The 26,558-nt window shown below is 57.3% G+C and overlaps 1 protein-coding gene across 1 annotated transcript; it reads right to left on the bottom strand.

Moving 5' to 3' along the window:
* Positions 1-267: 267 nt before the first annotated feature.
* LMTK3 (lemur tyrosine kinase 3) lies at positions 268-20,396 on the bottom strand. Its single transcript, XM_043899695.1, has 15 exons — positions 20,062-20,396; positions 19,025-19,158; positions 18,610-18,760; positions 18,042-18,118; positions 17,449-17,567; positions 14,224-14,311; positions 13,496-13,644; positions 13,067-13,151; positions 12,846-12,967; positions 12,558-12,707; positions 9,369-11,869; positions 5,984-6,393; positions 4,362-4,497; positions 4,061-4,198; positions 268-781 (listed from the first exon to the last, which is right to left on the bottom strand). Exons 1-15 carry the CDS (start codon positions 20,135-20,137, stop codon positions 765-767), a joined length of 4,353 nt encoding a protein of 1,450 aa, XP_043755630.1. The 5' UTR covers positions 20,138-20,396; the 3' UTR covers positions 268-764.
* Between the last annotated feature and the right edge of the window lie 6,162 nt (positions 20,397-26,558).

Genomic DNA, 26,558 nt, shown 5'->3' on the forward strand with positions numbered 1-26,558 from the left:
TGCAGAAACCTGGCTCTGCTCCACTCCCGAACCCTCACTCACTCCTCATCCCCTCTTGAATTCTAAGTTGAGACTGTGGTAGAAGTCAGTGATGCCCACACCAGACACAGAGCTGAGATCCAAAGAAGTTGGAAGCCCAGGGTCTCTGCCCCACAGGCATTTCTGCCTTCCTGAGCCTCGGTGTCCCCATCTGTCAAATGGAGCTGTGAGAATGGACACATCTGGACAGCCTCCCCTCTGCCTCCTGAAACACACACATGCCCCACGTTCCTCCAAAAAGTTGTTTTTGTCTTTTTTAAATAATGTGAAAATGCCACGCGAAGGTTTGAACCAGAGGCCCCTCCAGGGGCCAGGCCGGAGTGGAGAAGGGGAGACGCGAGATGGGGGGGTCCAGGTCCCCGAAGCCTGCGGCCCCTGTCTGGGGCTGGGAGGGGGTAAGGAGGGGCCTCCGCTGTGCAGAGGGGCTCCAGGCCCGAAAGAGTTCAGTTCAGTTCCAAGAAAGGCGGCTCTCCAGGGAGGGGCAAGGGGTTTCCTGCCTCATTTGGCACCAAGGGGGTCAGGGGGCTCAGGGGAGCCGTCCAGGGGGCTAGGGGGTGGGGGGCCAGGGCCTCCCGTTTGGCACATGGTGGGGGAGGGGGAGGGCCCAGTCTCGGGGGCCTCCCCGGAGGCGGTGTCTGTGGTGGTGGCAGTGGCTCCGTCGTCCACAGAGGATTCTACTCTCAGCCCCTCTTCTGGGGGTGCCGGGGGGTCAGGTCTTTGGGGAGTCAGTTCTCCACGGGGCCTGAGGATGGAGGAAGAAGAGGAAGAAATGGGATTACTAGGCACAAAGGCTCATGGCTTCTGGCTCATCAGAGTAAAAAGCCAAGTTTTCATTGTGGCCCACAAACCCCCATGGTCTGTCTGCTCTGTCTCTTTTCTGTCTTCATTTACTCCCCCCACCCCCACCCAACTCAATCTGCTCCAGCCACACTGGTCTCCTTCCTTGCTGTTCCTCCAAGCACAGTCCTACCCCAGGGCCTTTGCACTGGCTGTTCCCACCACCTGGCACACCCTTAAGCCCTTCCCATAGAACTCAGGCCTCCACCCACGTGCGCCCTCTTCAGGGGCCTTCTCCGGCTGTTCTCAGTCAAGCAGTCGTTCCTCACCCCTGATTGTTTTGTTCTGTTTTTGTTTTTTTCTGTCATGCGGCATGACTTCCGGGATCTTAGTTCCCTGACCAACGATGAAACCCAGACCCTCAGCAGAAAAAGCGCTGAGTCCTAATCAGCAGGGAAGTCTCTGAACTATAGTTATGTTCCTTCATGTCTCTCCTCTGGGATAATCTCAGTCATTGTCAAAGAGCTAGCTTCTGGTCTGCTTGCCCCTGTAGAATGGAAGACCTGAGAGGATGGGACTGCACTTGGTCACTGCTGCATTCCCAGCGTCCAGTAGAGGCCCTGCATAAAGGCTTCTGCCAAAGTTTCCCACCACGACCCCTCTCATGAAAGGAGAGTCCCTCACCCATTCAACAGATCCGGAAAACCGAGGCCCATGGGGTGAAGACTGTTGACGAGGGCTACATGCCAGACATCCTCCCACTACACCTCATACTTCTCACCTGAGTCATCACCCTCACTCCCAGTCCCTGAGCCTCAGTTTCCCTCCTCTTTGTTTTATTTTACTTATTTTTAGGCCGCACTGCCTAGTTCATGGGAGCTTAGTTCCCTGACCAGGGATTGAACCCAGGTCCCACTGCAGTGGAAGCGTGGAGTCCTAACCACTGGACTGCCAGAGAAATTGTGGTTTCCCTCTCTTTAAATGAGGATCATGACCCTTGTGTTTTTTTTTCAAGGAGTAGGAAAGCTCTGGGATTCATAGCATCACTTGGCACCCAGGGAATATGTGTGATGTTGACAGAGCCAGGCCGAGCACAGGGGTCTGAGGCAGAAGGGGGCTTTGCCTAGCCCCCCATCCCAGCCATAGTCTCTAAAAACCAGCTCAGCAGCCCAGCTGCAGTGGGAATGTCTAAGGACTGAGTAAACGGATTTGGGGTTTTGCATGACCTGGCCGGCCCTCCCTCTTGTCTCCCGGTGAATAAAGGTGAAGTCATCCCGGACTGCCGGCCCTGCCAGCCTCAGCCCTGACTCACCACTTGGCCGGTGTCCCCATGCCCTGGAACCCATCTTACCCTGTCCTTGTGGGGGCCTCCGAGAGGACCTCTGGGAGGAAGTGACATTCGGGGGTGAAATCTTAGGATGCTGCCAAGTGAGGAATCAGCCTGAAGCTGGTTCCTCCTGCCTTTGACTCTGCATGTCTTCTCTCCCTCCTGGACACTCACCCTGGCCTCCTCCCCAGCCTCCCTGCCTCCCTTCGCCTCCACAAGGCCCGGGAGAAGTCTTCCTACCTCTGGGACTGAAGCTGCTCCTCCCATGCTCACAGTCCTCCCATGGCTTCCTAGGGCCCCCAGGACAAAGCCCCCTCCCCTCAGCCCACCTTCAAGCCCACAAGATCCGTCTTGCTCTCTCTCACCTCCCCCCACCCACTTCCATCTGCCCCACTCTACAAGTAACCCCCAGACACACCACTTCCCTTCTGTTCCATGAACCAGCCAAGCTCCCTCCTGCCTCAGGCCCTCGGCAAGCTGTTCCATCGGCCAGAACACTGTCCCCTTCCCCTTCACCTAGTTAACAACAACCAACCCCTCAAGTCCCTGGTTAAAGGGCCCTTCCATCACCAAGGACACAAAATCCTTTCCTCTTGGCATCTCCTTTCTCAGCGACCCTGAGTTTTGCACTTATTCATTCACCATGGGACTGTGGGGTCAGTGCTGTGGGTGGGATGGAGGGGGGGGCTCACTGATCTTGCCCAGCATGGAACATCCCCCTCACCCAGCGCCTGCATAGCTGATGCTCAGTAAGCATCTACTTAATTAAACGCAGTAACAGCTACCAGTTAAAGACCACTGCTGCATGCAAAGGGAGGATTAAGCCATTTAATCCCTTTAACAATCTTATGAGTTAGATCCTGTTATCCTCCTCATTCTACAGAAACTGAGGGACAGAGAGAGAAAGCGACTCACCCTAAGTGGCCCAGCCAAGAAGTGGCAGGGCCAATACTTGAACTCAGGCCCAGTGTAGCGGAGCCAGGCATGGAACCCTCCTTGAAAAGAGCCAGTTGCCCCTTCCACCTATTTAGCTTTGTCCTCTGGGAACACCTCCACCTGCCTGGCCCAGGATGTTCCCCCAAGGTGGGTGAGGATTAGCAATATGACATAAGTAAAACTCAAGAAAGGAACCGGACAAACGCTGACTGCTGGAGAAGGCATGGACTCAGCTAGGTTTGTACCCTGGCTCCTCATGCCTCCATACTTAAGCCTCAGTTGTCTCTTCTGCAAAATGGGGATGAGACTAGAATCCAACCTATGGGATCATAGGCAGGATTAAATGGGTTAAGATGTTGCAAGCAAACTCTAGGGTCTATGTGAGTGCTTGCTGTTATCGCTATGGGAATCCCCAGCCCTGGCCTCTCTGCTCTTGTTCCTACCAACTAGCTTTGAGCCTCCTGACTTGCTCTGTCTCCTTGTCTGCCTCTGACAACCTGTACCCCTCAAACGGAGAGGGGAACAGAATCACGCAAGTACCAGACAGGAATCTGAGCCCAAAGATGGGTAAGAAAAAGAGAAAAAAGAACAAGAAAGAAATAATCTGGGACTTTCTCGGTGATCCAGGGATTAAGGCTCTGCACTTCCACTGCAGGAGGCGCAGGTTCCATCCCTGGTCGGGGAGTTAAGATCCCACTTGCAGCGCAGTGGGAAAAAAAAACAAAACCATGGACAAGACTAAGAGGGGATCCTTACAGAAGGGAAACTGAGGTTCAGACAAGGGCGTGACTCCCTAAACCCATCTGATAGACATCTCTTGGTCTGAGCTGATTCCAGAGTTGGGTGGGCGGGGTTTCACTGGTGAACAGTCAGAGAGAGAGGGAAGAAAGAGACTGGGAGAGAGGCAGGCAAATGCAGAGAGATGGGGACAGAGGGAGATTGGCAGAGGTGAGGCAGGGCCGAGGATCTGAAGCACCGTACCTGCGGGCCGGGCGTCGGGGGCCCGGGCGGGGGGCCCCGGGGTCTCCAGCGCAGGCGAGACGGAGAAGCGGGAGAAGCACAGGGGGGGGCCTGGCGGGGGGAGGAGGGGGAAATCCTCCGCCCACTCGAAACTGCCTCCTAGCGTGGGTGAGATGAGGAGAGAAGGCAGTCAGCCCCTCAGTCACTCCTTCAGCCCTGCAATATCAGCTTCTGCCCTCCGACCCCGCCCCTCGGCAGGCCCCGCCCACCACTGCTGGTGCCACAGGCCCCGCCCCCAACCCTGCCCCGCCCCGCCCCTCACCAAAGCCGCTGTCGTTGCTGGGAAACCCATCTCCGGGGGTGGCGGGGTGGGGAGGCGTCGGGGGCGCTGGGGGCGTGGACGGGTCCGTGTCCCCCTCGGGGGGGCCCTGGACACTCAGCTCGTTGGTTGGCGTCTCCTGTGAGGGCAGGAGAGGAAAGGAGGGGGACGAATTTGTCACTCACTGCATCCCAACAAGCAACAAACCCCGCTGACATTTCTGGGGCTTCAGGCATCTCAATTCACATTCTCTCTCTCTGAAGATCCCCTACTCGAAGCCGCAGGCTAGCTTTAACCTCACCCCAGCCTGAGGCTCTTCCCTAGACCACAGCTACACAGTCCACCGCAGGAACTGCCTCTGAGCTCCTTAACGCGCTGCCTCCACGGAAGCCCCTAAGCCAAGACTATCTCTGTAAGTCCCGCCGCGATCCAAGACCTTACCCATGTCCTAGATCTCTGCTGCAGGCGTCCAAGTGCTGGCCGCAGAACTACCTGGCCCTATGGTCTTCCAAACCCCTAACCCATTGTGAGCACCTCCGGACGCTCCTGTGGGCCCCTAAGCGACCCTCTGAAGTGGCCCCGCTCCAGCCCTCCAAGCCTCGTCCCTTGGTTTCAGTGCCTTAGGCCTCAGCTCTTGACCCTGTTCTCACTCATCTCAGGACCTTAGTATGCCCCACCCTAGGCCACAAGCACCATTTTCTCTTCAACAGTAAACTCTCAGGCTAGTTACTTTTAACACAATCCTCAATCTCCATTTCATTAGTTCTGTCCCATCCCTGAACCCACTTACTGCACTTAGCATCTTAACACTACAAGCAGCATCTCTAAGCCCTACCTGCAGCTTCTCCATGGCCCGCACCTAGGGGATAAGATCCCTTCCATTCTGAGCCCGCCCTTCAGGCTCCACATCCTTAGAGCGCTGGTGAACAAACCCCGCCCCGAGCTTCACTAGGTTCCACCTCCACTTGCAGACCACGCCTTAATCCTCACTTTCTCCTTTGTTGTTGTTTAGTCGCTAAGTCAGGTCCGACGCTTTTGCGACCCCAAGGACCGAAGGCCACCCGGTTCCTCTGTCCATGGGATTTCTCAGGCAAGAATATTGGAGTGGATTGCCATTTCCTTCTCCAAGGGATCTTCCCAGCCCAGGGATTGAATCCGAATCTCCTGCATTGGCAGGCGGATTCTTTACCACTGAGCCACCAGGGAAGTCGTCCACTTTCTCCTTAGCCTCTGACTAGCAGGTACCACGCTTTTCTTCAGGGTCCCTTCTCCTCTCCAGGCCTCTCCCTAGCCCTCCAGCACCCACACCTACCCCAGGCCCCGCCTCTGCTCTGGACTGGGCCCTACCCCCCGACCCCGCCCTATCCCGCCCTATCTCCCTAGCCAGCCTCCACCCTCAGCCTGAAAGCCCCGCCCAGCACGAGGCGTGGCCTTCCTCCAGGTCCCGCCCCCACACTCAAGGCCTCATCCGGTCCTCCAAGTCTCGGCCCATTCCCTAGCCAGTTTCTTCCGCGCCCCGCCCTCACCCTGCAGGCCCCGCCCCAACCTAGACGCAGTCTTCATCCAGGCCCCGCCCCTTCGCAGAAGCCACCCCGGGGCGTCCCGGGCCCGCAGCCGCAGCGCACCTGGTCGAAGAGGTAGACGGTCACGTCCCCGTGGAAGGAGACCATCTTGCGTTTCCTCTCCAGCTCGCTGTCCTCGGGTTCGTCGGCCCCGCGTGGAGACTTGAGCAGTCCCCGCAACGGACGGGCCGCGTCCGCGTCGGCGCTGCTCACCACGACGGGCACCGGGGCTGCCCGTGCTCTCCCGGGGCCCCGCGGCCCCGCCGCCGCGCCCGCTGCCGCCGCCTCCTCGTCCTCCTCCTCGTCCTCGTCCTCCCCGTCCTCCTCCGACGGCCCCGGCGCCCCCGCCCCGCCGGCCTCCCCGCCAGCCGCCCCGGCGTCCGCGCCCTCCCACGGGGGCCGCCGCGGGCCCGGCCCCGGGAATGGCGTGAGCGTGAGCGGCGGCAGCGCCAGCGAGAGTCGCGAGAGCTTGGCTGCGAGGGGAGAGACTCGGTGAGCTCCAGTTCTCGGGGAAACTGAGGCGTGCCCTCTCACCTAGCTGTGTGTCCTCAGGTAATCTGAGGCACAGTCTGTTTCCACCCTTGTGAACCAAAAGGTTGCACTGGGGTTCTCCCAGCAGAAGGGGAGCGATCTTCCCCCTAATCCAGTGCTTAACCCTCCCCTTGTCTCCCCAGTGCCCATAGCACAAAGCCTCAGCTTCTCCCCAGGACCATCAGACCCCAGTGCCCAGGCTCTGCTGACCTCTCCTGGCTCTGTTGCCCCCTCCTTCTGGCTTGACCTCCATCCAGCCACATGGGCCACCCCCCATTCCTCCCACCTCTGAGCCTTTGCATAGGCTGTTCCCTCTGCCTGGAAATTCCTTACAGAACTCAAGTCCTGTGCATCATCCAGCTCTTGTCTGGACTTTTAAAGCCTTCGGGGATCTCCCAGGAGGTCAGGCCAGGCTACCCGCTCTGCACTGCATAGTACCAAACACCTCTCCTTCCGAGCAGTTGATCTCAGTACAGAACTCTAATTCTGCGGCACTGTGATTAATGTTTGCCTTGCCACAGAACAGAGACTGAGTCGTGCTCGCTCTGGCTGCATTCCCAAGCCCCAAGTATACAGAAGTACTCAGTCAATATTTGTGGGATTAATGAATGAATGTTCCCTGCTATACAATGTTGACCAAGGTACTTTCTTTCCCTTTTTGGCCCTGCATGGCCAGAAAATTGGGGTGTCTAACCATCTCCAGGTCCTTTCTCTGCCCTACGACTCCTTAATCTTAGTCTGCTAAGAGAAAGGACTTTAGGTCCCTGGAGGAGGAAACCTCACTTTAAATCCCAAGCCTACCCTGCTCTCTTGCTATGTGTCCCTAGGCAAGCAGGTCCCCCTCTCTGAGCCTCCGTTTCCTCACTGGTAAATGGACAGGGACCACCCATCCCTCCATTACTGCATAAGTGAACTCTGCAGGCCCTGTGCAGGGCGATGGTGGGAATGAGAAGAGGATCAGGGCAGAACAAGGAGAAAGGTGGATGTGGACTGAGTCACTCTGCACCCCTCATTCACTCTGCTCCAGCTTCACCAGCCTTTTGTTATTCTCTGAACATGCCAACTTAGTACCCATCTCAGTGTCCTCTGCCTGAAACATCCTTCTCCCAGATGTCCACCTGGTTCACTTCCTTCATGTCTGCTCATAAGTTGCCTCTTCATTGAAGCCTTCCCTGACCACTCATCTCAAGGTGATGGGGTGGGGTGGAGCTTTATAGAGGGAGCTATCAGGGGCTTGAATACCCAGAGGAAGTACAGGGTAACAGTCTTTAGAAATCAGGAAGGCTTCCCTGGGAAGGGGAAATTTGAGTGGGCTCATGAAGGATGAGTAGAAGTTCACTGTTGCTGTTTTTTTTAAGGCTATTCCCAGTCTCTTCTCACCAAACACCAATTCCCCGCCCCCACCCCAGATCCTCTGAGGCATCTGAGTTGCTCATCCTCTGTCATTTTCATGTGGCCCAGGGTCTCTTCTGACACAGTTGGTTGCAAACTCTCCACAACAACCTTGAGGAAAGGGTAGTATTCTAATACCATGGGTTTGAGGAAGGTTCTGGGCCCAGTCCCCTTCGTGACCTTTCCCTCTTGAATCTCAGGCTCTTCTGGCAAACAGAGATGATAACCCTTCCCTCAAGTGTGGCTGTGAGGTTGCCAATATGAAACTGGCCGGGTCATACCAGTATAACTTTCATACCAGGAAATCAGGCCTCCAGGTGATTCGAGTGGAACCACAGTCCCTAATCTCTCTCTTTTTTTTTTTGGCTGCGCCACATGGCATGCAGGAATCTTAGTTCCCTGACCAGGGATCGAACCTATGCCCCCAGCAGTGGAAGCTTGGAGTCCTAACTATTCCTATGTCCACATCTAAACAGGGGCCATTTATCTTTACTCTCCATTTATCTTCTCTTACACTGTCCCTTCTCTGTGACAAAACAGCCACTGTGTTCCTGTCAAAACTCAAGTTTCAAGAAAAGGCATTTCTCCTAGGCTCTCAGGCCACCAGTACCACGGTGGGCAGGGCAGGGTCTGAGGCTCCCTGGGTCCCAGCCCTGGGCAGCTCAGAGCCCGGCACCTGAGAGGCCTGGCACACTGATGAGGTACTTCAGCTTGGTGGAAAGTTTAAGAGAACATGCACTAGCAGCCCAGCCCACAGAGAGGCTTCGTTTGAATTTGTTTCCACCATTAAAACACCCAGAACTTTGGCTTAAAGGGGGAAAGCAGCAGATTTGGCAATACTGGGTGGGCATTCCCGAATGAAGCTTATAAATGGCTGCATTTCTTTCCCAGTTCCCACCCCACATCTCCCAGCTCTTGTTCATTCATTCATTCATTCCCTTATATTATCTGTCACCCTTCCTCCCTCAGCATCTGAGTTCTCGATCCCTGACTGACATGAATTGTGATATAACGGCTGGTGCTTAGAAGTGCCAGGCACTGGGTCAAAGGCTTTGGAAGTCCTAACTCATGTAACTCTCGCCATCCTCTTGGATGGGTGCTATCCTTGTCTTCTGCTTTTGGCAGATGAGGAAGCTGAGGCATGAAGTTTGTCCAAGGTCACAGAGCTAGAGAGGGGCGGAGCCAGGGTTTGAGACCAGGTAGTGTGACTCCCCATGGACTGCAGCCTACAAGGCTCCTCTGTCCATGGGATTTTCCAGGTAAGAATACTGGAGTGGGTTGCCATTTCCTTCTCCAGGGGATCTTCCCGACCCAGGGATCGAACCTGGGTCTCCCGCATTGTAGACAGATGCTTTACCGTCTGAGCCACCAGGGAAGTCCTAGTATGACTCCAGGGTCTGCCCTCCTTAGCGGTCTGACCTGCCTGGTACCCGGGAGGCTGAGCTTCTCAACCTCACCCTACCTCTTGGAAAGAGCTGGGCCTCGGCCCCCAACCGCGCTTCCATGCTCCCGGCAGCCTGCTCACCTTTGATCTGCTCGCTGTTCCCCTGAGGGGGTCCCAAGTCCAAGAACAGTCGTGGCATCTCGGGGCCCTTCCTCTCGGGCTTGGGGGGGTCCCCGTCTCCGCTGGGTGCCGTGTCTCCGCCGGCCCTGCTGTCTGGGGCCCCGGGCTCTCCCTCGGAGGCCGCCTCCGGCCTGACTCTCAGGGGCGCTGGCTCCAGTCTCCTCGGCTGCACTTCCAGCGGCGGCAGGGGCGGCTGTGGCCTCGTGTTGTCGGCCCATCCGGCCTCTGCGTCCGCGCCGCTTCCGGGGCCGCCGCCGGGGGCCATCCCCGTGCCCACTGGGGCTTGGGCCCCACTCCCGAGGTCCAGCCTCCCAGCCCCGGGGGCTCTCGGTGCCCCCCCAGTCTCGGGGGCTCTCCTCTCGGTCCCGGGTTCCGGCGCCCCGCTCCTGGGGGCTGGGCCAGCGGGGCCAGGGGCTGTCTCCCCGCCGTTCAGGGCCAAGACCACCGCGCCGGGCGCTGGGGCTCTCTCCAGTGAGGTCTCTGGGGCTGGCTCCCCGTTCGTGGGGGCTGGAGCCCCACTCTCGGGCATCTTCTCCCAGGGCCCTGGGGCTCTCCAAGGCCCAGTCTCTGGCAGCCTCTCCGGGTTCCTGGGGAGTCTCAGGCCCCCATTCTCTGACCCCGCCTCGATCTTTGGGGGTGTCAGTCCTCCATTCACCAGCACTCGCTCTTCTCTCTCTGGGGGCCCTGGGACCCCATTCTCCAGCACTGTCTCCTCTCTCCTTGGGGGTGGCAGCTCCCCATTCGCCAGCACTTGCTCTTCTCTCTCTGGGGACCCGGGGTCCCCATTCTCTGCCACCTTCTCGTCGGCGCCCAGGGCTCTCGGTCCCCCGTTCTCCAGCACTGTCACCCCGTTTACCGGGAGGCTCAGGCCCTCGTTCAGGCTTGGGGCTTGCTTCCCGCTTTCCGGGACTGGGGGGTCCCGGCTCGGGCCCGGGGCTTTCTCTCGATTCCCGGGACCTCTCCCCGTCTTCCGGGGCCCCTTCTCTCCTAGGAGGTTCCTTGTCACGTCCTCCCTCAGGGACATCAGCAGCTGCTCGGTGCTCACTTGAACTACGAAGGTCGGCTTCTCCCGGGCCCCCGGGAGCAGGAGGGGACCCGGGTCTGGGGGCGGCCGGGGCGCTCCCGGGTCGGGAGGCTCGGGGGGAGCCCGTGGTCGAGGGACCCCTTCCTCCTCTGCTGCCCCCCCGCCGGGGAAGGCTCCCTCGGGGGAAAAAGGGGTCTCGGTCTCGTAGCCGCTGTCCCCCGGCTTGGGGCCCGGAGACGACAGGCCTGAGCCGGGACTGGCCACGGCCGAGGAGGGGTCGGGGGACACGGCTGGGTCCGCGGGGGCCCGGGGAGGTGGCGGCGGGGGGGGGGGAGCGGGAGGTGGCCCCCGCCCGGGGTACTGGGGCGCCGCCGCCCCCATGAGGGGGTCCAGAAACTCGGGGGGGGCCGAGGCGGGGGGGTTCAGGGGCAAGTCGGCCAGGGAGCCCCGCTCGGCCCGCAAGGATGAGTCGTCCTCTGGGGGATGGGGGCAGCCAAGAGCAGGGTGGCCCCCCCAGCCTGCAACGGCGTCCCCCCGCTCCAGGGGCAGGCAGGAGCAGGCCCCCTCGCGGCTGCACAGGGGGCAAGGTAGGGGACCCCGGCGACTGGGGCCCCCACCAAGGCTGCTGCTGTCTTCCCCCGGGGAGCTGCCCTCCTCCTCCTCCTCTTCCTCTTCGGCCCACGGGGCGGCCCCCCGCTCCCCCAGCACCTCGGCAGGGTCTCCTGCCAGGGTCTCCCCGGCGCCCCGGCCCTCGGGGTCCCAGCCACTCAAGAGGAAACCGCCGGATGCGGAGGACTGGGCCGGGAAGGGCCGGGCCGCCGGGAAGAGTGGGGAGGCCCAGGTCTCGGACACCAGCTGAGGGACCTCGGAGGGAGCCTGGGGGGCCTGGGGGGCAGGCACTCCTGGGTCTAGGGGGTCCCAGTCATTGGGGAAGAGGGGCTCCGGTGGGGAGCCATGCTCCTCGAGACGGATGTAGTATTCGCTGCTCACGGAGGGGCTGCGGGCACTGATGACCGGCAGCACGCTGGGCGTGGACAGCGCCTCATAGAAAGGGTTGGAGGGGTTGGCATGGGGGGCCGGGGGCGCGGATGCCGGCTGCCAGGTGGGTGCCCCCCCGCCCCGACCGGCCCCCCGCCGTGCCTTCTCCCACAGGCACTCAAGGTTGAGGCCACCGCTACTCTCGGTGACCGTGAGCACATCGTCAGGGTCAGCCCCAGGGAAGCCATCTAAAAGGGGGAACGGAGAGGAGAGGGTCCCCGGGCGGGGGGCGCTGTGCTGAGGGGGCCAGGGCCAGGGGAAGGGACCATCTCGGGGTGGGGGTGGTGGCGGTGGGGGCCTCGGGGGCCGCTCAGAGAGCAGGTAGGTGAGCTGCAGCTGGAGATCAGAGGCTGAGGGGCGTTGGGCAGGGGGCCGCCAGCATGACTGCAGGATGTCGTACCTGGGGGAGAGGGTGGAGGCAAGAGTGAGCAGGCAGAGTCCCAGCTGGGGTGGGGGGCGGTCCCCAGGGGAGGCAGAGACCAGGTGGGTAGACACCCAGGGAGACGAGAGTCAAGACCAAGGGAGGGGAATTCCCTGGTGGTACAATGGTTAAAGATTCTGTGCTTCTACTACAGAGAGCACAGGTTCGATCCCTGGTCAGAGAACCAAGATCCCACATGCCCTGCCCTGCAGCCAAAAGAGAGAGAGAAAAAAAAAAAAAAAAGACCAAGGTGGGAGACAGAAACCAGAGAGAGAGGGACAGAGACTCAGAGAGAGGGGGAACAGAGACCTAGAAGAAGAGAGGACAGCAAGGCACAGTAGGGAAATGATAGTTAAGTGACAGTTAAGGCGGCCTTCTGGTTGAGTTACAAGTTTTGGAATCAGAGACAGGCAAGCAGCAGAGGTCTTCTAGGGTCAGAGAAACTACATTTGGAGACCAGCTGTGTCACTCCATGCTTCAGTTTCCCTTCCTCCAAGTAGCAAGCAGATGTTGGCAGAAGGGGTTGGGACGTCCCCACTCCAGTTTAGGGCTGGCAGCACATGGTGCAAGTGTGCAGGGGAGAGTGTGAAATGAAGTGGAGGATTCTGGGATCATCCCGGGCTAGGAGGTGGAAGGTCAGGGGTCAGGGGTCAGGCCCAGCCCTCACCAGTAGTCCGCATAGGGCAGCTTGAGCCTCGGCCGGGCCAGCTTGACATGCTGCTGCCGGACGACGAAGGCCAGGACTTCCTCGTCTGACAGGTGGCGGTAAGGCTGAGCCCCAAATTCAAACAGCTCCCACAGAGTCACCCCTAGGGACCTGCAGGGAGAAGAGAGAGGTCAGAGCCCCGCCCTGACCCTCCAGGGAGCCGCCCCCCTCCCCGGGCCTCAGTTTCCCCATCTGTAGAACCTGTGACACTTCCGCCTTCCTTGCCCTCTGTGCCCCCCAACCCCTCACCAGATGTTGCTCTCGCGGCTCTGGTCCACCACCATGAAGGTCCCGTGCAGCTCACCAAGGAGCTCAGGCGCTGCCCAGCGCAACGGGATCCACAGGCGCTCGGGCGTCAGGTAGTAGTCCTCCTGGGGCGGGGGGCAGGTCGGGGCGCGGTCAGGCGGGTCGGGGCACCCCCCCCACCCCAACTTGTCCCCTTCCGCGTCGTGATGGAGGGCAGCCCCCACCTTGTAGTTGCTGTGGGCCAGCCCGTAGTCTCCGATGCGCACGGTGAGGTCGGAGGTCAGCAGGCAATTGCGCAGGGCCAGGTCGCTGGGGGCGGGCGAGGGGGCCAGGTAAGAAGCGGGGAGCTTTGGGGAAGCCCGACCCGCTACTTAAAAAGAGTGCGCCCAGTTTCCCCGCACTAGTGGGTCTTCATTTTCTCACTCCTCCTCTCCTCCTTGACTCCTCCCCCTCCCCGACACCGCCCTCCCTTCTGTGACCCCGCCTCCCTCACTAACCCCGCCCCCACCGCTCCTGACCCCGCCTCTTCGCCCCCCAACCTGGGTCTTCCCCCGTTTTGTGTCCACCCCACCCCCTTCAAGCCTCCTTCCCTCCTTAAGCCCTTCGCCCTGCCCCCTCGGCCCAATTCTGCCTGGTGGCTTCCGGGCTGCCACCTGTGCACGTAGTTGTGAGAGTGGAGATGTGCAAGCCCGCGGGCGATCTCCAGGCCCATCCTCTGCAGTGTCCGCAGATCTCGAGGGGGCAGCTCAGGGGACAGGCCCTCGGGGGGCCGCTGGGCCCGGAGGTAACGCTTCAGGTCCCCCTGGGAGAGAGGGCAGGGAGGGGTCAGTCCCACCGCCCCCTCCCAAGCATCGACATATCCAGCCAACCTGAGGCAAGGATGGGGCGGCCGCTGCACTCATTGGCCACCCCTCTGGGCTTAAGTTTCCTCTGCTGCTGAGAAACACATAGTAACAGAACCCACCCTCCTCACGTGCTAGTCAGGGCGTGCCACCTGGGGTCCTTGTTTTCCTGTTTAGTCGCTAAGTCGTGTTGACTCTCGCGATCCCATGGACTGTAGCCTGCCAAGCTCCTTTGTCCTGCCAGGCTCTTCTGACCATGGGATTCTCCAGGCAAGAATACTGGAGTGGGTTGCCATTTCCTTCTCAAGGGGATCTTCCCAACCCAGGAAAGGAATCCTGGTCTCCTGCATTGCAGGCAGATTCTTTACCAACGGAGCTACAAAGAAAGCCTGGACGCTGAGGGCTCATCTAAGAGATGCTATCTTGTCACAGGTGTCGCTATGATGATGTCATTGCGAATGGCCCTGAGCCCCCACCGGGTCCAGCTCCTCCCTCTGCCCCACCCCCTCCCTCTGCCCCACGATCCCCCAGACCCTCACCAGTTGACAAAACTCCATAATCAGCAGAAAGGGCAATGTCTCCACGCAGACGCCCAGGCACTGGAGGACATTGGGGTGTTGCAGGCTCCTGCGTGGGGGTGGGGGTTGCCTGGGTCAGGAAACAACCCCTTCCAATCCGACCCCAGCCTTGTGTCCCACCCCATCCTCCTGGCAAAACCAAACTGTTGCTTCAGCTTCTTGGGTCTCATTTTCCTTACTTCAGAGTTAACATCCCCCCCCCAACACACACACACACACACACACACACTCCTTCCCCATATCCCTATCTCAGGTCCATCCCACTGTCTCCCAGTCTCCAAGCCAGACCCTCAGGCACCTCCTTGCCCCTTCTTCTGGCTCACCACCCCCTCAACCTTTCTTCCTGCCCCCTGATTCTTTCCCCTCCCCTCCCACAGCCCCAGCTCAAGCCTCCTCCTCACCTCCTGGACACTCTTCCCAGCCTCCTCCCAGCCTCCCTGCCTCCAGTCTCTCCCTTTCAGCCTGTCCCTGATGTCCACCTGTTCATGACCCTCCATGGCTCCCCAGTTGCCCCGGGACAGAGGCTGGCTCACTCCTCAGTCTTTCCTGCCCCTCTGCCTTTCCCAGCATCACCCCTGTGTACTTCTCCCTAGACTCACAGGTGCCTGCTTAGGCTTCAAGCCTTGTATACCTCTCTCTGTGGAGAACACTCCACTCTCATCAAAGTCCTTCTCGTCCCCTAGTGTCAACATCCTTTCCTCAAGAGAGATCACTGCCCTTCCCCCAACACTGGGGGATGCCCCTCCTTTATCCTCTCACTGTAGCTAAGAGTCAGGTTGGGGGAGCAGGTTTCTGAATGCTATCTCCACCTTTCCCAGGCGTGTAACCTCACAGAAGTCACTTGGCCTCTCCCTCAAATGTAAAATGGGGATATTCATAGTAATCCCCTCATAAAGTTGTGGCAAGAAATTTAATAGGATGAGAGAGGAGCTGGCACAGAGTGAAAGATCCTCACTATTAGACAGTATGGTAAAATACATCAGTATTGATTCTCATCTTGTCCTGCATTTCGACTGCGTTCTCCTGCCTCACTGCCTTTGTTCCTGCTGTTCCCTCTGCCTGGAACACGCTTCCCACAGTGCTTTGTGAAACTGATTCATCCTAGTCAAGCCTGCCTTTCCTACAGTTCCCATCCCAGAGCTCCTCCATCTCCATCACATCCTGCCTTATTGCCTCAAGGCACTTGTCAGTCTGTGATATTTTCCTGATAAAATTTATTTTCTTCACTGGCTCATTTATTGTGTGTCCCCTCCACTAGGTGGCGAACTTTACAGGACAAGGATTTGGGGCTTTTTGTGTATGTGGCCAGGTCCCCTGTGCCTTAGACTAGTAGGTGCTCAATAAAATCGTGTGGAATGAAGGATTTTACCCTGATACATAACCCGAGGGTCTATGGAAAGATTAACACATCCAGGGCTTGCAGCCCAGAACCTGGCTCGAGGAGGGTAGAACACTGGGGCCTGGGAGGAGAGAGGTTGGGGGGGTGGGGTTGTGGATAGTGGCTTCTGCTCCTGCTTGGGAGACAACTAATGAGATAAAGCTTTCCTAAAGCACCGGCATGTGCTGGGGCTTGAAAAAAAATGATTGGAGCTCCCATCATGGGGAGACTTAGGATGGCAGATGTAGAAGGAAGCTTGGATCCATTGCACACCTACTAATCTGAGCCAAGGCTGGCCCCTTCTGTTATCAAATCCTCCTAACAACCTTGCTAAGCAGGATGATGTTTCCCATTGGATTCAGGGGAAAAGGGAGGCTCAGAGAAGTAAAGTAACTTGCCCAAGGGTCACACAGCTGGTAACGGTGCCAGAGCTGGGATTTGCTCTCAGGTCTATGGCTCATCCAGCAAACGTCTACTGAGGGCCAGCTTGTAGCTGGGTGACAAGACGTACCCTGAGCTGCCAGTATAGTCCTGCATTCTCCACCTGAACTTTCTGAGAAGGTGGGAATGTTCTCCATCTGAGATGTCTAACGTGGGAACCACTGGCCATATGTGGCTCCTGAGCTCTTGAAATGTGGCAAGGGTAGCTGAGAAAGACATCTTGAATTTGACTGCATTTTATTTAAGATGAATTTAAATAGCCATATGTGGCTGGTGCTTGCCAGCATGGGTTGAGAGAGAGAGAGGCGGGCAAGTCAATGGGTACATGGATGAAATAATGACACACTAAGATATGTGTGATGAAGAAAATACACAAGTTGATATGATGGAGCATCCCAGGGCCCTTCTTAGGTGGCAGTGTGTGTGTATAAAGGAAGGCCTTTCTGATCTGAGACCCAGGGAGGAAAAGGGATCCCACCATCAGAAACTGGGGGTGGGTAAGCCAGGAGCAATATTCCAGACAGAGGGAACAGCAAGGACAGTAGCACTGAGGCTGGTCTGTGGGAGGGTCAGTGAACAGGGCTTGTGGGCTGTAGGGACTGTTAGGATTTTGTCCTGTGAGTCACAGGAAACCACGGGAGTTTTCAGAGGAAAAGGTTCATAAAGTCTCAGGGCAAAGCTCACTTTTACAGCCCTCTGTTAAGAGGTGCCCATCTACACACCTTCTCCATGCCTGGGCACTCAGTACCCCACAGGGCATATATGAGCAGAGGTTTAATTAACCCTGATCTAGAAGCTCTTAGAGTGAAGACCAGACAGGAGAGGGACAGTGTCCTGTCTTCCCAGACCTCCCAGTTCAGTGGGGACAGGCGTGGGGGGACAGTGGCCATTTAGTGCACTCAGAACCCTGGTCTGTGATTCTGATTCTGCCCTTCTTAACCCACAGGCAGAGGCCCAAAGAAGGAACCACCATCATGGACCCTGTGCCAGGCAAAGGCCCATTTTGCATCCTCTCAGCTGCCCTCTACATGAGGCTGCTCAGACTTCCTGGACTCACTTTGTAGATGAAGATACTGAGGCTCAGAGTGGAGAAAAACAGATTTCCAGCTCAGCTTTTGTGCTGAGCTTTTCCCTCGCCTGCATCACACTGCCTTCATGTCCCTGTCTCTGGCCCGAGGAAGACCCCGAGGCTCAGGGAGGGAAATGATCTAGATTGATTGGCACAGCCAGGAAAAGGTACATCTAGGATTTGAATCCAGAGTTGACCCCACACTGTACTCCTCCTGCTCCCAAACATTACCGCCATGAGGCACAGACTCAGATATTCGGGCCTTCAGGGCTCCATGTCTACCCAGAGGTCCCCATACCTGTAGGGCTGTGCTTCCGAGATGAACTTGCGCTGCTCCAGGGGCCCTGCACTGGCTCGGAGTTCCTTCACCACCACCTGGGCTGGGGTGTAGTCGGAGAAAATCTCTCCCAGGATCACCTGCTCAAGGAGGACCCAGGAATCAGTGCCTGCAGATTCCCCAGCCCCATCCCAGGGAGTGCCCTCCACCCCATCGTATGGCTCCCAACTTCCCTCTCCTTTCCAGCCTCTTCTTTCAACTCCCACCACCCTTCTATCCCCACCAGACACAGGGTAGAGACTCACAGGCCCAGAGTCCGATGGACGCAGGGACGGGTGGAAGGATGGACAGACGGACGCGTGGAGAGCCGGATGGCGAGGCGGAGTGGTCAATGAAGTGAGGAGGGAGGCGCTGACCGACAGATGGGGGGGATGGGGTGGGTGGGAGCTGGTGAGAGGTGAACAGAGGGGAGGGCAATGGGTGGGCCGAGGGGGCAGGGGGAGGAGGCAGGGGGCAGATGAGAAGTGGTGGGAGCAGGGGCGATGGACACAGAACAGGAGAGTCGCCCTGGATTGTGTAGAGCCCTGACCTCCCACCCCCAGCCCCTTACTTACCTTCCCAAACCAGCCACTCCCAATCTCCTGTAGGTAGCTGAGGTGCTGGCGGCTAAGGCCCAGGGGGGTGGTCATGTCTGGCGTGGGGAGCAGTAAAAGGGGAGGCACCTGAGCCTCTCTCCCCTCCCAAGTGCCACCAGCATCCCCTAACTCAGAGGGGACCGGGGTCAAAGCAGACAGAACAAATCTCTTTTCATTGGCTGCCCCAACATTCCATGAAGAGATCTCAGTCTCCTCATTGGCTGCCCACAAGTTTCTAGTATCCAATCCGTTCTTCCCTTTGGTGTCCCAAGATCCTATGACTTGACTTCAGCCGGCCATTGGCTCTGCCTCTGACATTAAGATCTAGGCTGACCTCACCATGGATTGCTCCACAAGAATCCCCAAATCTGGTTTGGGGTTAAGCAACAGCTTCTACCAAAATGATCTTGGAGTTGCTTCAGGCTGCTTCCAAGATTTCAAGGCTCCCACTTCTGCCTTTCCCTTTGATTCCCTGAGGGAGGGCTGTCAGCTTCTCCCACCCTGAATTGTGGGGCCACGGGATCCCAGTCAAGGTGCAGGGCCATACCTGAGTGTGATGGCTGCGGGGCAGGCATTGGCAGCGAGACCTCAGCCAGGGGGAGAATGTAGACATCAGGCAGTGACTGCGAGGAGGAAGTCTCCTCGGCGGGGGGCGTGTACTCCCCGGAGCAATCCTCCCCTTCTGGGTTCTCAAACTCCTGGGGCCAGGAGGGGTGAGGGGTGGGAGAACACAGGGCTGAGACCCGCCATGGTCCTTCTCATCAATATTATCCCCACCTTTCTCCCAACTGTCCTCCAATCTCAGTCCAATTCCCATCCAGAGTTGGATCTTGCTGTCACTTCAGGCCTGAAGGGCTCTCAGACTCACTGCCCGGCTCCCCCGGTTGTGGGGGTGGGGTGTAGCGGAGGAAAGGCCTTGCTGGAGTGTTCCTCCCCACCTTAAATTCCCTCCTGCACCTCACCTTGAAGCCGACATCGCCCCGTTTGCAGCACAGACAGGTGAGGAGGAGGAAGATGAAGGCCAGGAGGCCAGAGCAGGAGATGAGGACCACGGCATAGGGAGGAGCCAGAGGCGCCCGGCCCAGGGCGAATCCGTCTGTGGGGACATGGCTGGGCTGGGCTCGCGTCTTCACGCCCCTGGTTCCCGGATTCCTTGCCCTTCCCCGTCCAGTTAGTCTTGACTACAGCTCCCATGATGCTCTGAACCCAGGGGCCCCCTTGGCAGAGGAGCCGGGTGGCTCGGGGCATTGTGGGAGTTGTAGTTTGGGGGCCTTCTCAAGTGGTGAGTTGGGGGTGGGGTCCCTCCTCTCGCCCCAATCTGGGACCCCCCCCCCCCCACCCCATCACCTCACCCTCAGGCTTGGATGAATTTCAGTGAGGACTGAGGGAAGGAGGAGTAACAGTGGAGCCTGGAGCACTCAGAATTTAAAATACGCTCCCACGACAGCCTTCTTACCCCCTATTTGAAGAAGAGGATGAGCCCCCAGCTGCAAGCTGGGAGCAGGTGCTCGCCCCATGCTGGATCCTAGTTACGGGGGTTGAGGCCTGTCACTTTTAGGGACGCTTGGAGCACACACATGTCCTCTGTCCAGAGCCCCAGGTCCAGAGTCGGGAGCTCCGCAAGCTTTGGGACTCCCCCAAAGCCGGAGACAGCCTCCAAGGCTGTGTCCCCTTTAGAAATAGTATTCCTCCTCTCTGTCCCCAATTCTCCCAGAGGCCCTGACCTTCCCCAGCTTCCTGCATACACCTGCACACACACACACGCGCGCGCGTCTGCACACACACATGTTGCCCGAACGGACCCCCTCCCCACCCAGCCCCCAGCCTTCCTCCCACAGGCCCTGCTGACAGAGGCACCATTCCTGCGCCTCCCCAGGCCCTGGCTCGCTGCGGGAAGACGCCACACAGGTGACGGAGCCGGAGCCCCGCAGACAGACCCCGGGGCAGGCCGGGGTGGGGGTAGGGGCCACTGGACAGCCGGATGGCCCGACAGACTCACCGGGGTGGGCCGGGGACGCCAGGCAGCCGGAGGCGGAGACGGCCGCGAGGAAGATGAGGGCGCCGGGGGCAGGCATCTTGTCGAGGATGGCAGGGAGGTGGAGGTGGTGGCGGCTGGGGAGGAGGGGGGGGCGGGCCCTCAGCCCCCAGCCATGGGGACCCGCGCGACCCTGGCCTCCCCCCGGCCCAGGAGAGGGGCAGGAGGCTCAGGACAGGGGGAGGGAGGGGCTGCTTACAGGCTCAGGGACCCCCCTCCCCCTCTCTGAAGGGACAGACAGATGAAGGGATGAAGAGACAGACAGAGGAGAGGAGCCGGGGAGCCGGGGTTGCTGGGGTGGGGGGGGAGGGTAGAAGGGGGGGGAGAATGAGGGCCCCGCCCCCGAGGGCAGCCAGGATTGGGGGAGCAGAGAGCCTGTCAGAGGAAGGGTGGGAGGAGGGAGGATGGAGGGAGGATGGAGCGTCGTCATAGCAACTGGCTCCCCAGTAGCATTGGCTGCCAGGAGGGAGGGGAGGGGGAGGGACAGACAGGGACCAGCAGACCCTCGTGTGGGGGGACCCAGGGCCCACCGTGCCTGGCCCGGACGCTGCTGTGACATGCCACCGGCACGGACACGTGCTCCGCGCCAAGATGCAGATGTCCGACAGGCACACGCAGCCCACACATGGCTGACCCACGTCGCAGAGACCCTCACAGACAAGCACAGCACATACAAAGGTGGACAGCGCTCGACAGACGGGGACACGTACACGTCACACACAAAGACGCAGGGATGATGGGCTGCATTAAGCACGCACAGGCAGGCCGGCCCCCGGCACAGATGCACCCGGCCACGCAGGAGCGTCAGCGCATCACAAAGACCCACACATGCCACAGACAAAGTAAAGCCCCAACTCCACAGACACGCACACCACAGAGATCCACGCAGACACCATGGTGACACACCAAGGCACAAAGTCACGAACACAGACATTCCACGAACAAACGGGCAACAAAGGAGACCCACAGACACACACATCACACAAATACACAGACATGCATGGAGCCACACACAGGATACACACTAGCACAGACACAAGTATCCCAGTGCACAAATGTACACAGATACACAGCAGATACAAGGAGAGACATGCATATCACATATGCGAATACACACAAATACACAACACACAAAGATACACACATCTCTCACACAGGCACATTTCACTCACATGAATACAGAGACACAAGTCACACATACAGATTACACATATACAAGCACAACTCACCCATGGGTATAGATGTACACTACAAAAAATATACAAAGCTACACAAATCATGTCCAAAAATACACACACACAAATACATTACACTGATACATAGATATCACATACACATACACACAGCCACGCACATTATACGTACAGAAACACGCATAGACAACACAGGCATACACACTGAACACACAGATACACAAAGATACATCACATACCTTAACATACCTGGACACACACATCACAAATGTATACAAATTTCACACAAGGTTACAAAAACACATTACCCCAGTGTAGTCACACATTACATACACAAATACACGCAAACAGAACACATACAAAGACACACGCATCACAGGTACCCACATTTCTATAAGTTTGTGCAACCTTTACACAACCAGAGGTGCTTGCCTCATACAGAAGATACATGATCATAGTTTATTTAATTTATTTATTCTTAGGAGCATTAACTGCGCGCCAGGCATTGTTCTCAGCGCTTCACACATATTGCTTTTAAATCCTGACAACTGCCCTCCGAGACACATTCTTTTACCATTCCCATCGTTCAGATGAGGAAACCAGGCACAGCGAGGCGCAGACATCTGCCCCAAGGCACACAGCTGGCAAGTGGCTGAGTGGGGACTGGAACTTGGTCCCTTAGGGACGCAGACAAAACAGACAAGGACGCACACATCACGTGCCAGGCCGCCGCCGTCTCGGGGTCACACTCCCCCGCCCCCGCCCCCGCACAGCACCCCGAGCTGCAGACACACCGGAAGCACGGGCGCCCACCCTGCGCGCGGACTTCTCTGTAGTCCCTGGGCCCCTGCGTTGCGTCCCTCTCCGCTGAGGCTGGGCCGGAGCTGCGCGTCGCAGGCGCAGCCTCACTGCATACCGCGGAGGCGGCCCAGACACCCCATCCCCAGCACGGCCCGCCCCTGCCCCCGTTCCCCAGCAGGTGTTCAGGACCCGCGGGTCCCAAACGCAGCCAGCGCAATTGGGACTGGCAACCCCAGGGGAAGGGGAGGGAGAGGGGTTCATTGAGCCTTCTTGAAAGGGGGCGCTCATTGGAGAAACTGAGGCAGGTTCATCACACCAGGAGGGGTGGGAAGGAGGGGGTGCCGGGACCAGCGCTGCAGGGTGGGCTGACCATATGCAGGTAGAGAGTACGGAATTGGGGGTTGGGGGATGAGGAAAGATGCAATTATCTGCCCCTGTGGCTGAAGGGCATAGACTCTGGCGGGAGCAGAGGCTTATGGGAAATGTAGTCCCATCCCTGAGGCTTATGGGAAATGGAGTTCTGGTTTCTCCAGAAGGGAGGCTCAGCTTAATGTTTTCTCCCCCCCTCGCAACCCCCAACCCCGGAAGAAGCAGAGGGTGGGTGAAGTAGTAGGAGCCGGGGCTCCGCTGCCTGGATCTTTGCAAACGAGGTGGTCAGAATTCTTGAGTCCTAGGGAGAGTACAGGCAGGACTGCAGTCCTAACTCTGGCCCTGGCTTGCTCTTAGTTATTCACTCATTTAACTTATTTATTCACTCAACGTTCATTAAACCCACTGTGCTCAGCCAGGACCTATGCCAGAATTTGCGGGTGCAGCATGTAACCAGTCAAACCCATTTCCTGCCTTTGATGGGGGCGGGGTGGGGGGCGGTGGATGTGTGTCAGAGGGGCTTGTAGAAGGTCTGCTAGAGTTTTTCAAACTATGAACAGTGAGCCATTACCAAGGGCTGACATCAAGCTTTCTGGCTGAGGCCAGTTTTTGAAAGATAAAACAGAATAACATAGAACTTGCAGGGGAAATACCCATGTATGAAACTTTTATTTTCTGACAGGAAGCTATAGATATAGATAATAAACTCCCCCCACCCCCACACACACACCATTATGGGCCACAGTAAAAGAAACAAGGGAGATTCCCAGATGGGCCCTGGGTGGAGAATCTGCCTGCCAATGCAGGAGACGTGAGTTCAGTCCCTGGGTCAGGGAGGGACTGGAGAAGAAAATGGCAACCCACTCCAGTATTCTTGCCTGGAAAATCCCATGGAGAGAGGAACCCGGTGGGCTACGGTCCATGCGGTCACAAAGAGTTGGACATGACTTAGCAACTAACAACAACAACATAGCAGGCCAGGCACTGGTGCTCAATCACCCTCATGGGACCCTTCCTAAAGTGGAGGCGGCCACTGGGCAAACTGTCTTACAAATAGTCATGAAACTTGTAACAGTGCTAAATGCAATAAGGAAGAGCCTGGGAGAGAGGAGTTGTTAGGTTGGCGGAGGAGTCCAAGGAGGCTCTTTTGGAAAGGTCACAGTAAAGCCCAGATCTGCGAGGGGAAGGAAAGAGGCTGGAGGAGAGCAGTGCAAAGAGTACTTGGACAGAGAGAAGAGCGCTGGGAGTGGGTCTGAGGCTGGGCAGCCCTTGGGGCCTCAAGACGTGAATGAGAGGCCGATGTGGCTGGATCTGAATGAGCAGGAAATGGGGGCATGAGTAATGAGTAAACTGGAGAGAGAGAGAGACGGGTGAGCACGGGCTGGCTACAGGGGCCAAGCCCGGTGAGCAATTTGGATTTATCAGTCAATAAACAGCAGTGCAAGAGCTCTTCTTAGCTGGGGAGGGACAGGCTCTGACCCTGGATTCTCTGGATCTCTACCCCCTATTCAGCGGCTCTGGCCATGCTGGCCTCCTTCAAGTTCCTCCCATATTCTGAGCACAGTCCTACCCCAGGGCCTTTGCACTTGCTGTTTGCTCTTCTCCAGTGGCCACATGGCTCCTCCTTCACCTCCTTTAGATACATATTCAAATGTCACCTCCTCAGTGAGTCTGTGAAGCCTCCCTATCACCTTATGAATGACTGCACCTCTCCCATCTCACACATGGAATCCTGCTTTTTTTCTCCATCACATCACCATTATGGCACACTAGATCTTTCATTTTTTTTTTTAAAAAAAAGTTATTATTTATTTATTTGGCTGCATCAGGTCTTAATCATGGCACATAGCATCTTCATTGTGTCACATGGGATCTCTTGTTGTGGCGCACAGACTCTCGAGTTGTCGCATGTAGACGTAATTGCTCCATGGCATGTGGGATCTTAGTCCCCGGTCAGGGATTGAACCCACGTTCCCTGCATTGCAGGGAGGATTCTCAACCACTGGACCATCAGTGAAGTCCCTAAATCTTTCACTTCTTTGCTTGGGTTATTGCCACCTCTCCCTAGAGACTCATGAGGGCAGAGAACTGCCTCTCCTGTTCCCTGCTCGCTTCTCAGTGCCTACTGGAGTCCCTGGCACGTGACGTATTTACTGAACGAAGGAAAGAATTCATTTCCTTTCAGTGCACTCGCTGCAGCGTTAAAGCCACGGCCCCTCCTCAGTCCCTCCTGTGTCGCCCACTTGGCACAAGAGATGCTGGCAAATAAACTCTGATCATCCGTTTGGGGAAAGAAGCTCAGGGTGCTGTGGGGACGCAATAGGGCACACCTTGTGAAGCCTAGAACATTTCGAAAGAAGCTTCCAGAGAGGGTGACATTTGGGCTCAGCTGTGATGAGAGCGGGGGTGAGGCTGAGGCTGGGGTGGGAAGTGGAGAAAGGAGGGCATTCCAGGCTCAGGGGGATGGAATGCACAAAAGCCTGGAGGTGTGAAACAGCTTGGGACATTCAGGAAGCTTCCACCTGCCTCCCCAGATCAGTGGCTCAGGCCAAAAACCTCCCAGTCATCACGGACTCCTGTCTTTTTCTCACACCCCCACATCTGATCCGTCAGCTGGCTCTGCTTTCAAAATATTCCCAGAGCCTGATCAACTCTTGTCACCTCTGCAAATACCATCATGATTTGCTTGGACTATTGCACTAGCCAGCTCAACAGGCTTTCTGCTTTGGCCCTCCCCCCCACTCCTCTACAGGTTCTTCTTGCCCAGGAAGCCTGTTAACACCTAAGTCAGCTCACATCCCTTCTCCTTGGCTTCCATCTCACTTGGAGTAAAAGCCGGATTCCTTTCCTTGGCCCACAAGGCCCTAAATGGTCTGCCCCTCAATATTTCTCAGTTCTCACCTCTGACCCTCTTTCCCTCACCCTCCAGCCACACTGGCCTCATTCCTATTCCCTGAGCACACTATGCAAGTAGGAACCTGCCCCAGGGCCTTTGCACTGGCTATTGTTTTCTCTAGGGAATGCCCTGCTTGATGCCCTTGTTTCAGTTCAGCCTCTGCCCCTGTGTGCATGTCCCAGAGCAGCCTCTCTGGCCACCAGAGCTGCAGCCCCCATTATTGCCTTCCCCAGGCCCTTAGTCCAATTTGTTTTTCTTCAGTGGGGTTAGCTCTGCCTGGCATCAGGCTACAGGTTTGTTTACGGAGCTCCCGAGGGCAGAATCTTTGCCTGTCTGTTGCCAGCTCTCTCTGCAGTACCTGCACTCAGAAGGCGCTGGAGGACTGTGTGTCTAGTGATCGAAGGAGTGAGACCGGAGAGGCAGGGGAGCAGTGTGCAGGGGTGCGGCTGTCCAAAGGCTCCGACTGTTGAGCCAAGGAGCTGAGTGGTCTACTGGGGGAGGGGAGGGGCCTTGGATAGGGTTATCAGGGTGGGGGGGCCACTCAGCCTCCTCCTCTAGAAAACTGAAGGGCTTGAGGAGGAATATTCCATGCACCCAGGGTGCTGCCTCAGACCTCATCCACTCACTCACTCACTCATTCATTCATCTGGCAAACAAATAGGTCTTCATTCCAGCCAACAAGTTGGCATGGGCATAAAGAGGGAGGCAGCAAGGATAGCAACGTTTTCTTTTTTCTTATTCTTGGCTGTACAATGTGGTGTGTGGGATCTCAGTTCCGCAGCAGGGATCGAACCCACACTCCCTGCAGTGGAAGCATGGAGTCCCAACCACTGGACTGCCAGGAAAGTCCCCAAGGATAGAAACATTAATAACAACATTTTATTTTACTTTTGGGCTTCCCAGATGGCGCTAGTGGTAAAGAACCTACCTGCCAATTCAGGAGACATAAGAGATATGAATTTGATCCCTGGATTGGGAAGATCCATTGGAGGAGGTCACAGCAGCCCACTCCAGTATTCTCCCTTGGAGAATCCCATGGACAGAGGAGCCTGGTGGGCTACAGTCAATAGGATCACAGAAAATTGGACCCGACTTTGAAGCAACTTGACATGCACTTTGCTTTTTATATATTTTATTTTTAATTGAAGGATAATTGCTTTACAATATTGTGTTGGTTTCTGCCATATATCAACATGAATCAG

This window comes from Cervus elaphus, chromosome 4, assembly GCF_910594005.1.
Source record: "Cervus elaphus chromosome 4, mCerEla1.1, whole genome shotgun sequence".
Taxonomy (NCBI): Eukaryota; Metazoa; Chordata; class Mammalia; order Artiodactyla; family Cervidae; genus Cervus; species Cervus elaphus.